Source organism: Melozone crissalis, unplaced genomic scaffold, assembly GCF_028551555.1.
Source record: "Melozone crissalis strain CALT ecotype California unplaced genomic scaffold, PUWL_Pcris_2 ptg000006l_1, whole genome shotgun sequence".
NCBI classification, from domain to species: Eukaryota; Metazoa; Chordata; class Aves; order Passeriformes; family Passerellidae; genus Melozone; species Melozone crissalis.
This window is the reverse complement of record NW_026535784.1, coordinates 42,894,833-42,908,064: the sequence shown is the minus strand read 5'-3', so window position 1 is coordinate 42,908,064 and position 13,232 is coordinate 42,894,833. Positions and strand designations below refer to the sequence as shown.

General features: G+C 43.3%; 1 protein-coding gene across 5 annotated transcripts in view; it reads left to right on the top strand.

Moving 5' to 3' along the window:
- SLC20A2 (solute carrier family 20 member 2) overlaps positions 1–13,232 on the top strand; it is a 56,655-nt gene that overhangs the window by 31,952 nt on the left and 11,471 nt on the right. For all 5 annotated transcript variants that reach the window (XM_054292001.1, XM_054292019.1, XM_054291985.1 and 2 more), the window contains 4 exons: positions 975–1,071; positions 3,048–3,164; positions 3,777–3,980; positions 5,415–6,003. In XM_054292001.1, the coding sequence (XP_054147976.1) occupies positions 975–1,071; positions 3,048–3,164; positions 3,777–3,980; positions 5,415–6,003 (1,007 nt within the window). The remainder of the gene's footprint in view (positions 1–974; positions 1,072–3,047; positions 3,165–3,776; positions 3,981–5,414; positions 6,004–13,232) is intronic.

Sequence of the window (13,232 nt, the reverse complement as noted above, 5' to 3'; positions counted from 1 at the left end):
CTGTGCCATTCACAAAGCAGTAAGATCTGTAAAACTTCTGACATAAGCAGGTAGTGACTTGTGTGCATGCATGAAAAAAGAACAGCTTTCTGGCTTGTGAGTCTGTGGCCTGTTACAGGGCTCCATGCCCTTGCTGGGGATGTCAGTGGATAGCATCTGGCCCTGCAAATGCAGCCCATCTGCATCCTGCTTGGGGACCAGGCACAGCGCAGGGGGACCACAGCCTTTTCTCAGTTCCCTTGTACAGCTCATGGCAGCGAGAAATGAAACCACATTAGCCAGCCGTCAGCTTTGCCAGGCTCTCTGCAAACACGTGGAGCCCCTGGAAAGACCAGAGCAGTCCCTCACAAAGGCTCTCTCCGTGGCTCACACGCGGCGTTTCCATTGCTCTCTCAGCTGAGTCTTTCCTTGTGAGTGCTGAGGGCAGCAGACAGTGTGCTGTGCTAAACATTGCCTGCTCACTTTGTGTGTGTCACCTGCCTAATGCAGCCAGACACCTGGGATTTCAGGGGTTTCTGTTAGCTGGTAGGAAGTGCCAGGCTGTCTCGGTCAAAGAAGAGAGCTTGGGAATATGGTTTTGAGATGGATGTCTTGCATTGCTGCTTGTAGCACAAGTCCAAAACATCAAAGCTAAGTGAAAGGGACTCCTCATCTTGTACACAAAATAAGTGACAACACACCTGCAGAAAGAAACCTACCCCCAGGTCACTCAGCAGCTGACTGGAAAGTACAACATGAGTCCCTGGTTCCCATTGACAGTGTCAAGCTCCCCCAGAGTGCTGGTACTTGCCAGGACCAGCATTGTGGACTTGGGTGTAACCAAGCAGGTCACTCTCCTTTCCTTAACATCCAAAAGCTCCATCTGCCTGTCACTGATTTGGGAGTGCATGTTTTCCACATGGAGGTTCATGCTGACATGAATAATCTGTGTGAAATGCAGCTAATGTTTACTTTTTTCTGTGGTTCCTCTGCAGGAAGACCCCGTGCCCAATGGTCTCCGCGCGCTCCCGGTGTTTTATGCTGCTACCATAGCTATTAACGTGTTTTCTATCATGTACACTGGGGCTCCAGGTGAGTGAGCCGGGGAGGCACGGCAGGGAGGCTTCCACAGTGTGTAGGGATGCTCTGCCAGTGTCACCCAGACACCACAGGGTTATATCCTCCTGTGTTAGGAGTTAACAAGGGCAGGAGTAAATCATTCACCTCCCCACGTGCTTCTGTTTGTGCGTGTGTTTTTGTGACACCCTCCTGATTGCTCTGGTTAGTGGGGAAGAGCACAGCTACGAAAAGAATCCCTCTTTAGATGAAGGGAAGTTACTGAGAGGCAGCTTTGGCTTTGTAAATCTGAGCACATGCTGAGCTCTCAAAGGTGTTCTAGGTTTGTGCATCAGGGAGTGAAGGTTCAGAGTGGGGTGGGAGAGCAGGTGCTGTTTGCTCTCAGTGTGATACCTTCACTCCTTCATTGACATCAGCAGAGTCGCTGTCCTGGCACGTCTGGCTCCAAGACTGTTATTTAAATTTACTTCTTTGTTTTCCTTTAATGATAAGAATTCCCAAACCTGTTTCTTCATTGAATGCATCTCCTGTCTTTGGTGTTGTGTTTTGATTGCAACTCAGTAGAAGGAAATGAAGTTGAAGGACTTTATATTTTTATATATTTATATATTTTATGTGTACTTACATGTTTGTGTTTATTCGTGTATATATATATTTATATCTGAATTTTTGTATTAGTTGAATTTTTATATTGTTATATTTATGTTTGTATATTTATATTCTCACATTTTATGTATTTGCATTTATATTTTTATAGTTTACTGTAGTGGTGTATATTTAAACACACACTTCTAGCAAAAGGGTTCAGAACAAAGATGTTCAGTGATCTCAACTACTTTTTTGAAGACTCTGATCATTAAATGTTGTCTTTAGGTTAGATTATTGTCTAAGAACTATGAATGAAGAGGCAATTGAAGATAGACTCCTGAACATGGCCCTGAATTAAGAAAGCAGGCTTAGAAAGTGACCTTTTTTAAATGGAAATATTTCTCTAAAATCCAACATATTAGATGTACTAGATAAAAACAATTGGTAGACCCTACTCCATAGCATAACATTACTGGAATTAATAAAAACTTGAGACATTCCCAATTTGAAGGTAACATTACTATTTCTCTTAAGTCTAATTGGCTGTGTATCCAAGATGGTTAACAGTAAATCAGCTGTATAACTCACATTTCCTCATTAGCTGTACTGCAGAAGTAGGTCAGGCACTCTGCACTGACTCATTAAGCAAAATAAATAAGAATCTTAATGTTCCCTCTGTTTCAGCTTAGCAGTCTCTAAAGTGTGTGAATAAAAAGGTGGGACTCCATTTTCGATACTGGGGAAAAACATATTTACTCTCCAAGGCCTCTGTTCTGGCAACATTTACTCACAAGGATGAATTAATCATGTAGGTTTCAAGATAGGCAATGTGTATATGGGTTTGAAAGATCAGAGTCCAAGCTCTTTCTTCATTGAGAGTTAGATTGTTTCATTGAACAAGTGCAAGGATCTCTGTTGGGGGAATAATGACAGAAACATGAGTTGTTGATGTCGCTGTGCATTGCAGGGCAAAGCCTCAGCTGCATTAAGCTCCTATTGCAAGCAAATAAGGGCTTAGAGCAAGCTAGGCATCAGGCTTTATGGACCAGAGCAAGGGTCAGGTAAACACTTAACCCTAATGGGCAACGTGGTTTAATGTGCATTCATTTATAAAAGCACTGCAAACTTGTTTTAGCAGCCCTGACGTGGGGCTCTTTGGGAAATAACATCACAGTGGGGAAACAGGAAACTGGAAGACTAAACCTGCAAATGTTTTCATGTCAACTGTGCCTTTAAATACTGCAGTAACTGGTAATGTGTTAAAAGTCATCAGCTCCTTCATGTTGGCTTTGAATACACTGTGGACACTGGCTTTTCTGCAACAGACTGCTCTTCCACTGCCTGGGATAATTAAGTCATGTTTATTAATGGCTTGCTTTGGTTTTATTGCTTTGTCTTTGCAGTACTGGGACTGATCCTGCCAATGTGGGCCATTGCTCTAATATCAATTGGTGTGTCCTTAGTGTTTGCTGTCTTGGTCTGGATTTTTGTGTGTCCCTGGATGAAGAGAAAAATAGAAAGTAAGTAGTTATTTGATGAAATGTAATATTCCATGAACTGAATCCTAGTTCAGTTCCCACAGACAGGAGGTGCCTAAACTATTCCTCATGTTTTTGTGTAATTTGCTCTGAAAAAGCTGCAGTGGTAGAAATTCAAAACCTTGTTAGGCAAGCCATTGTAGTACTAAGTTCTGAAGTCTAGCAGAAACAGCAAAATAAAACCTGGAATGTAATTTGTTTTATATTTTATTAAGAAAAAATTAGAGAAAAAGCCTGTCAGAATGATCATCTTTAAGTGACTATTTTAGCTTTACAGTAAGTTGGGCTGATCACAGCTTTGGTTGCTTTGCTACTCTCAACAAATGCAGAGAAAAGTGTCAGGTTTCATTAACAGATGAACAGCTCAGTATTTTCTTCAGTTAACTACTTTGGTGAATTTTATCAGAAGAAACAAAAATGTTCTAGAATTTTCACACATGAACATAGTAGAGTGTTAGAAATCAGTAGTGAGTGTATGAAACAAAGCTTGGTTATTGTAGCCAAGTTAAACCATGCTGTTGATGCAAACAGTGGAAACTTAAGTAAGGAGAGGTGTAGGTTGGGTTTAAAATTACAGTGCTATTCTTTCCTTAGGCCGGTTAAAGAAAGATGCTGCACTGTCAAGGATATCAGATGAAAGTCTTGATAAAATTCAGGAAGAAGAAACACCAGTCTTTAAAGAGCTTCCTGGTGCCAAAGCATCTGATGAGAGCACGATTCCCCTTACTGGCTCAGTAACAGAAGCTGCTGGGGCATCAGATAATATTGCAAATGGAAACCATCCACGTGTGCCCTATGGTAAGGAGCTAAGACAACTTGGACGGTTTGTTCTCTTCCTGCTTCAATGAGGTTTCTTAACTTCAAGTAGGTCTCTGCTGTAAATAGTAAATTGGGGTTTGGAATTTCCATCTCTAATCCCTTTTCAGTGCTTGTTTGGAAAGATGCTCATTTACAAGTGACATTTTCTGGAGAGGACGTAAAATCAATTACATTTTGTTTGGCTGTGTTTCAGTTTTAGAAACAGCTGAAAAAAAATGACTTGCCTTTTTGCGTTGCTTTGCTTTGTATTCTTAATGGTGTTTCCGTCCTATCAAGCAGTGGAAAAATACAGAGCACACAGATTGCTGATGTATGAAGGTTAAATTCAGCATAAAGATGATTAGCATACTACAAAAGGAGATGAAAAGATTTGGACTTTAGTTGATAAATGTATGACCATTTGGAGCATGTCCACTGGAAAAATGTCACACATTGTTTTCTGAACATATGTTTGCAAGAAGTAGACTTGGGCATAAAGCTCGTTCTGTTCTGCCACGTGGTGGGAACACCCCCCTCCACTCAGCGGTCTGCTGACTTTGATATCGCTTTGCTAACATCTACAAAGCCCTGTAATTTGGTTAATAAATGCCTGATATATTCAACTGGTTCTTACAAAATCAAATAAGTCATGACGTGGAGCCTTAGAGTGTGTGCTTCCAGTTTAAAAATAGCTAAACCCAGTTCTGAATGTTGCACAATGAAAATCCAGGCTGTCAGGAAATGAAAAAGACAGTTTCTTCAGAAATATTACCTGTGATACATTTTGATGTGTGTCCTGCAGTGTATGCTAACATTAAATGCATACAGTAGGAATATACATCATCATGTTCATAGAACTAGTATATAGAAAATATTGCAATAACTAAGGAAATACTTCTGAAGAATGTGAATTTTTTAATTTGTTTTTTTTTAATTATTTTTAAAAGCTATGTAAATGCCTCCTAAACAAATGAGTATGAATTAAATGTCTCTTAAACAGATAGGTCCCAGTATGAAAATGCAGTAAACTGCATTTCAGAAATCCTAATTATTCCTATTCAATGTAGACAAAAGCTCAGAAAAAGCAGAGCTTGCTTTACAAGAAAGGAATTTATTGGAAATTTATATTTTCAAAAAACCTGAGGATTTAACCATCAAGTATCAGATTCAAATAGCTGATCCCAAGTGATTTGCTGGAGGTCATGCAGCATGTCTGGGGAGACTCAGGACTGGAACAAAGCTCTTTTTGCACAGAAGATGAGAGTCTTTATTTTGCAATGAATTGAATCTTGGTTTATTCCTACATGTAGTGCAAATGGATCTTCTTTGTCCTGTTTTCTCAGATGATGGCCACAATATTGTCTTGTGTTGGAGGAAGGGGCCTTTTGTATTGCATTTTGTGTGAACAAAACCTCTGAATCTCTGCCTTTTTAGGAAGGGCATTTTCGGTGACGCACACCTCGGTGAAATCACCTGTTTCCAACGGCACCTTCAGCTTCGATGGCCACGTGAGGAGCGATGGCCACGTGTATCACACTGTGCACAAGGACTCAGGTTTATACAAAGACTTGCTCCACAAAATACACCTGGACAGGGCCAACGACGAGAGGCCCACTGCAGAAAACAACTACAAACTCCTACGGCGCAACAACAGCTACACCTGTTACACTGCTGCTATCTGTGGCATGCCCGTGCATTCCTCCTTTAAGGCAGCAGATGCATCTACTCCAGAGGACAGCGAGAAGCTGGTGGGGGACACTGTTTCCTACTCCAAGAAGAGAGTCCGCTACGACAGCTACTCCAGCTACTGCAACGCAGTGGCGGAGGCGGAGATTGAGGCGGAGGAAGGCGGGGTGGAAATGAAGCTGGCCTCTGAACTCGCGGATCCCAACCGGCCCCCCGTTGATCCCGTGGAAGAGGATAAGGAAGAGAAAGACACCTCTCAGGTCCATCTACTTTTCCACTTCCTCCAGATCTTAACAGCCTGCTTTGGATCCTTTGCCCATGGAGGCAATGATGTCAGGTAAGAGGATGAGATCTCACAAGCCAGCAATTTTACATAAGTACGTGGAGCAAGGCTTACCAGCTTTGCTGGTTGGAAAGCACATTCATTTCTGCAGGTAAATGATCATCAGGGCTGTTTATCATCAGTGTCCTCAGTGCTTGCCAGGAATTGCACTGCTTAGTCTATGGTTTCTTTTCTTCTCAAGGGTAAAATCTTTTTTATTTGCTGCTAAATAACTGTGAAGTAATTAGTTTAATTTACCTTTAATTTTGGCAATCTTGGAGGCATTGAGACTCCACCCAACATGCCAGCCACTGTAAAGGCAAACAGGACAATTCCAGACCTGCAGAATTTGAAGCCTGTTTTAACTGCAAAATCAGAATCTTTCAACAGACAAGAGGTTTTAGACTATTTTTACCATTAGATGAATTTCATCTTGTGTTACACAGCACCTCGCCATCTCGGTGGCATGTGGCTGAGGAGCAGTTTGGGTGGGTTTGCTGTGCCCCTGGGAACACTCTGTATTTTTCCTTTAGGATTTGGCTGGGCTGCCTCTTCCCTAGACTTGGAGCAATCCATTTGGTATTAAATAGACGCTTTTTCCAGTATCATGATAGAATCCCCCGAGAAATTCTCTCAAGTGGCTTGTTGGAGCAGCTGTCCTTATTTGGGTTGTGGCTGGGGTTGTACTGAGTCCCCTTCCTGCTGGACCCTTGCCGTGTCAGCCATGCCCTGATGGTGTTGGTTTCAGTGTTTTCAGCAGGACTTTACAGCATTCATCATTTTCATCGTCCTCCTTAGCCTTCTGGGCACAGCCTGTCCCGCTCTTCAAGGACAACACTTACTGCTTCTTGTTCTTGTCAGCCTCCTAATTTAACTTGTAACTCATCATGAAAACAATTACAAACATGTTTCTTTGCTCCCTGTCCATCCCATATCCTGGGAATTCAGACCAGGGCTTTCTGAAGAGCCTTTTGTACTTCCTTGGTATCCGCAGGGATCTGGCTCTGGGAAGGAATCCAGAGGCCCCTCATCCTCTGGATCAGAGGGCAGTGGTGTAGCTTTCATTCCTCTCAGATGGTCTCTGTTGTTAAAGACCTTTGCTCTGAGCATACTGGCCAAGAGCAGAGACCTATGGGAGTCAATATCCAAGCTCTGCAAGTGTCCAGCAGTGAGTGCTGAAGGGAACACAGGGATAAGGACAAAGACTGCTTTCTTGTAATGTATCCTGGGAAGTACCAGACTATTATGCAGAAAGTTCACAGCCTACCTCAGCAGGTGTCACAGCTCCTTTATTCCCTGCAGGTGATACTTATGTTTATACACATGTTTATGCACGCATCACTTGCATGTTATGTAGGAGGAAAGGGTAGTGGATTTTGTTAGAAGTGATCTGTAAGGATGCAGTTAGTTCAGAAATCAGATTTGGTGTTGACAGGAGCTGGTCAGGATGAAATACAAAGTTCAGACTCTGTACTGTATGTGTTGTTACATCTTACAGTCTAATTCCCTTAGAATTTTGCATTTGGACTAGCTTGTTACTGTAGCAATATCCTTTCCTGAAAATGCTTTTAGTGTATTTCAGATCCCTAGTTCTGTCGGTGATCCTATCAAATTTGCCAGGAAACGTGCTTTTATTAAATGCTGTTTATTCCAAAACGTCTTCTTAAGCTGAATTCATATAATTGCAAAACTAAAGAACAAGTTGGCTTCATTTTGTCAAAGCTGGTAGAAAAGCAGGGAGGTGCTCATGTGTCTAGGATATTGGATAGGAATCCATCCTTGCAATTGTACTGAATTCCAGCTAAACAATAAAATTAAAGGCCCTTTCATATGCCTAGAAGATTTATTAGATAAAATTCCCTGGGAATGCCGATGTCTATCCTGTGGATCATATAGCAGCGATGTTTTGTCAGTCTTTGTCTAGTGGAGCAAAGGATGTCTTGGCTCTGCCACATGTTGCATGGAGATCTGCAGGGCTCAAAAGGCAGTCCATTGTTTAAAAGATGATGCAGTAGAACCCAGTGAGTAGCACAGCTTTCTGTTTGCATTTATGTAAGAAAGTAAGCCCTGGCAGTCCACCTTCCACTGATGACTGCTATCTTTTCATCTCCCTCCTTCACTCACTTTCCTTTGGCTCATTTTAGGTGCTGCTGTCAAGCTGTTTCTCTAACGTTTTTTCTCAGCCTTGAATCCTGTTGATAAAATCCCGCTTTCCCCTGCATTTGGTTTTAAGCTCCTCACTCATGTATTTAGGATAGCATCTTCATTGTCCACATCTTTATTTTGGACTTGACTGCAACATTTTCTTTCCATGTCCTGGAACTTACTCTTGTGTCATGTTTTCTATTTATTTTCCTTCAGGCTATTTGCAGGAGCAAAGAGATAAAAATAAAAAGCCAATATGAAACTTAAAAACTGCAGGTGATTGCAAGGTAAACAATTGGCCTGTTTTAGAGACTATTTAAGCATGGGGCATACAGTACATAGAGAACCGTGATGCAACTCAGAAAACCTTCATGGATAAGAAGTGCCCCGTATAGTTTGGACAGCACTTTGGTGGACAGAAGATCATATGGAGAGCTCTCTTGTTTCATTGTCCAGGATTTACCCAGAGACCTGGAAGAGTTAAATCAGTATTTTTCCCTTGACTGCAGAACTAATTCTTAACTAACTCGTGGGGTAGTTATAGACTCCAGTTTGTTCTAAGCTGATGATTTTTATGTTCTTAACAAAATCAGCCATGTTTGCTGTAGGAGCTGATGTTTGTAGCCATCAGGGCTCGTGTTCAGGCTGACATCAGCAGGGATGCTGGCTGGGGCAGCTGTGTGTTAAAAAGAGCAGGCAGTGAGGGTAGCTCCTTATTTGGGTGACTGTTTTGTTGGGACCATCCTCTCCTGCCCTGCCTCCGGGCTTATGTGCACTGTGTCAAGGGTGCTGGAGCCCTTCCAGGGCTGGGACCAGCTGAGCCGGGCCCAGAGCCTTGTGACACCACCATGCACATGGACTGAATGAAATCTAAAGAATTTAAAATCCCAAATAAATGTGTTGGGACAGAACCGCTGGAAAAAACCGTTGTTGTTGAAGTTAATTAGCGGCGCAAAGTGAGCAGGACCCACTGGCTCAGCAGTGAGCACAAAGGGAGTGCGTCAGGTCAGGGCAAGGGCACTGGGAGAATAAAAAGGGCAGGGTGGAAAAAAGACCTGGGCCAGGAGCGTGACACAAGGAGAACTGCCAGCTTCTAAATGCTTGTTCAGAGCCAGCTTTCCAGAGAGGCCGGGAGGCTGGGCTTTGTTGGCCAGCAGGGATTATATGCACCTATGGCTGACTTGGACTGAGCTTATTTTTCTGTAGATACGGGCTGATTCAGCAGGAATTGTCATCTGGAGCTTTAGTGCTGCAGCCACAGCAGCCTACCTGTGTAACAACAAAATAGCAGAACAGTTGCTGAAGCTGTAGGGTTTGTGCTGTATTTTAAAGTCTGGAAGCATGTCTGAATTTACTAGTTCTCAAAAATAAAGGCAGATGGGCAGGCTGTTTTGGACATGGCTAAAAAGGATTGCTGACCTCAAAAAACTAATATGAAACTTAAAAACTGCAGGTGGTTGCGAGGTAACTGATTAACCTGTTTTGGAGCCTATTTAAGCATGAGGTATACAGTACAGACTGAACTGTGATGCAGCTCAGAAAAACTTCATGGATCAGAAATGCCCCATATAGTTTAGACAGCACTTTGGTGGGCAGAAGAGCATAAGGAGATCTCTCTTGTTTCTTTGTCCAGGATTTACCCAGAGACCTGGAAGAGTTAAATCAGTATTTTTCCTTCACTGAAGAACTAATTCTTAACTATCTCATGGGGTAGTTTGGACCCCAGTTTCTTCTGAGATGATGCTTTTTAGCATAATAACAAAATCAGCCATGTTTGCTGTAGGAGCTGCTGTTTGTAGCCATCAGGGCTCCCTGTTGAGCAGGGGTGCTGGCTGGGGCAGCTGTGTGTTAAAAGGAACAGGGAGTCATGTTTTCTCTGGTGCTCAGCACAGCAGTGGCTGTGTAAGCTCTGCTACTGGGCTGGGAATGAGAATTGGGCTATGAGCAAAGAGTGTGTTTGCCCCACAGTCCTATCCTAACAAGTGGGAAGATGCTTTTGTTGATTGCTCAAGCAATCTCTGGAGCTTGTTATTCCTTGAATCCTTGCAATCAAAGCAGGATGACCCACAGAGAGATGCTGTAGGTCAGTGTGAGTTTTGCTGATTAAAACATGCTGTTTATTCTGTGATGAAAGCCTGAGCCTTGTACTCCTCCACACCTGTCTGTGCATGTGTTCAGTCATTCCTCACGCAGATTCCTTCTCCTGTAAATGGGCAGCCTCTGCTGTCCCTTCCTGCCCTCCTTCAGGCCATCACTCCTGCTGTCACAGGAGAAGCCCTGGGGTGTCAGAATGACCTGTGTGCCCTGGCTGGTGTGAGCAGGCAGCTACCTGGGCCCATGGAGGAAGGGTGATTTAGGGCCCTGACGGTGGCAGGAGGTGAGATGCTGCAGCTGGGCAGGGTGACCAGGGGCCCTGGCACCCCCCGTGTGTGTCTGTGCTGCCGAGGGACAGGCAGCGCTGAGGGCTGGCTGGTAGGTGCTCTGGGGAGGGGAAACCTGCCTGCAGCCATTCCACAGGATCTCAGTTTTCCTGAGTTCCTGCTGCATAAATTGTTGGAGTGTGTCTGCTCTAATTAAATTGCCTGTGGAGGACTTAAGGACTCCCCTTGTGCATTCGTGCTTAGCTATTAGGAAAAAGGGGTCATTGGAGTTACAGTCTGCAGGTAATGTCATACAGGTTTATGGCACAAGTTTGAGAAAGAATGCCTCTCATTATCCAAACAATATAGGCTACTTTACTGACAAAGGGATTTAAAACCATTTCAGAGCTATAGTAAAAATATTTAATTTTTAAAAATATTTCTGCACATTCTTTCAGTGATTTTAGGGAAGCTGACTGCTATTAGATAGGGAATTCATTTTAAAGCAAAACAGCTTGAGGAAACTAGGAAATGTGTGCTTGTCCAAAATACATGGAGAAGAGCTTTCTCCTCTCACCTTCATACAGATTTCACTGGAGTTTAGGTCAGAGTGCACAAACAGCAGTAGGATTCACCTTTTCCCTCTCTTCCTAAAGTAAAGGCAATGGGATTAAAGGAGGGAAGGGCCAGAGCATTGCCAGTATCTCACTGCACATGGAGAGCTTAGTGGGATTCAGCCTCTTGGCTAAATAAGGAGTCTAAAGGAGCTATAGTAAGGCTGGATTACAAACCAGGTATTTCTTATTTCCTCCCTGAGAGCTGTAGTCAAGATCACTTAGAATATTTAGGAAGCTAATCTGTCTGTTATATATAGTGAGGGAAGCCTGATTTCTGATTTCTTCCCTTTTTAATAATAGTCCATTCTGTACGTTCAGCCTGTGCCCCAAGTGGATGTGAATCTTCATTTCTGTCCTTAACTGTGCATGTACAGGACATTTTTGTTGTGCCATGCAGGCAAGTCAGAGAAGAGCAGCAGGAAATGGGGTCTGCAGTGGGTGTGGGAATCCCTCCCCATCCCTCTGTGAGCAGGGCTCATGGCTGGGCTTGCCTTGCCAGGGGAAAAGCTGATGCTGGTGGGTACAGACCCAACCCTGAAGGATCCAGGGCTGGGGGTTCAGGGCCAGCATTTGCAGGACACAGAAATGAGCTGCAGGAATAAAAGCATGTCCACCCTGACTCATTAACACACCCAAAGCTTGCACTTCACAGGGCACAGCTCTGACACACTTTTATTGTGCTGTGGTAGATGTCAAGGCTGTCCAGTTATTTGAAGTAGGATAAAAGTCTCCTGATAATCTGATAACCTTGGAGATTAGAGCATGTTTTTTTTCCTGTTGCTACCTACAGGCGTATCTTTCTTTCACTCTTGCTCAGCTGGGTGATGTCTCAAGACATAACTGCAGCCTATTTAGAAATATCATCCCACTGATTTTCCCACTGGAAGGTTTGTTTTTGAAATCCTGGTTTGAGAAATTGTTAAATGGCTGGACATTTTGTAATTGTACTTGTAATTTTGGACACCTAATACGGATTTTTCAGATGGCTGTTTTGCTCGTCATTCAGCTTTAATTTGTGATAATGTACAATTCAAGGTTCTTTCACTAAACTAGAAAAAGGGACTAAAAAGCAATCTCCTTTTTCAGGTGGCAGAGAATCTAAGCATGGTCATCAAGGAGTCTATACATTATTCACAAAGCATATTCAGAGTGTAGTTTTCAAATGTAGTTAGATTTTCTTTTTGAGCAACCCACTACTTACTCCCCTCAAACAGCAGCCAGGAAATAGCAATGTTGCTGCTTCATAACATGTTACTACAAGCTTGATGGGGTTTGGTCACAGAGCATTCAGCTGATGGCTGAATGACTGGGAAAAAGCCTCTTCTTTTTTGCTGAAAAAAAAAAAAAGTGTTAGTCCTTATTCCTCCAGAGAAGGTCTTGGACTTGTGACCCAAAGGTACCTAAAAATTTCTGCTTGTGTGTGTGCATGGGAAACTGTCATTTCTAAGCCTGTCTCATGATAGCTGAATGTGGGGTGGTTATTTTTGTTGGTAATACTATCTGTCTCACAGGGGAGAGGAGAAGCCAGCTTTATTTATAGTTCAGATTCACTGTCAAATGCTATCTTTCACAACAGTTTTATAAATGCTGTGTGACAGATTCTAAACTGGCACGAGCAGCAGCAGAAGAGAATTGTGCCAATTCACGTTAGCCGAGAGCGCCAGGAAAACCATCCCGAGGGCCAGGCAGCACCTCAGAGGCAAGGAGCAGCCCTCCAGTGAGCCCCATGGGACACCTCTGCCAGTGCAAGTACGGCTCTGGGTGGCATGAAATCCTGCACTGCACCTGCAGGGAAGGCAAACAGCCCCTGTGCAGCACCCCAGCTGTGCCCTGCGAGTGATGGGGCTGGGGGAGCCCAGCAGAGGTGGGGAAAGTGCTGGATGTGGACAATACACTTTGCAGCAGGCAGGCTCAGGAGTTGGGCTTCTTATGCCATAACGTTTTATAAACTCATCCTAAAATTAACTCCTATTGGCCACCCCCTTGTGCTCAGTGGGAAAGTGTGAATTAGGTGTGCAAAATTAAAGTAATACCATGACAGGAGCAGCCTATTTTCTGTTTTAAACCCAACAGGTAGATAATACAGCAAATTCTTTAGAGCACTTCAGCTTCATAGGAACCT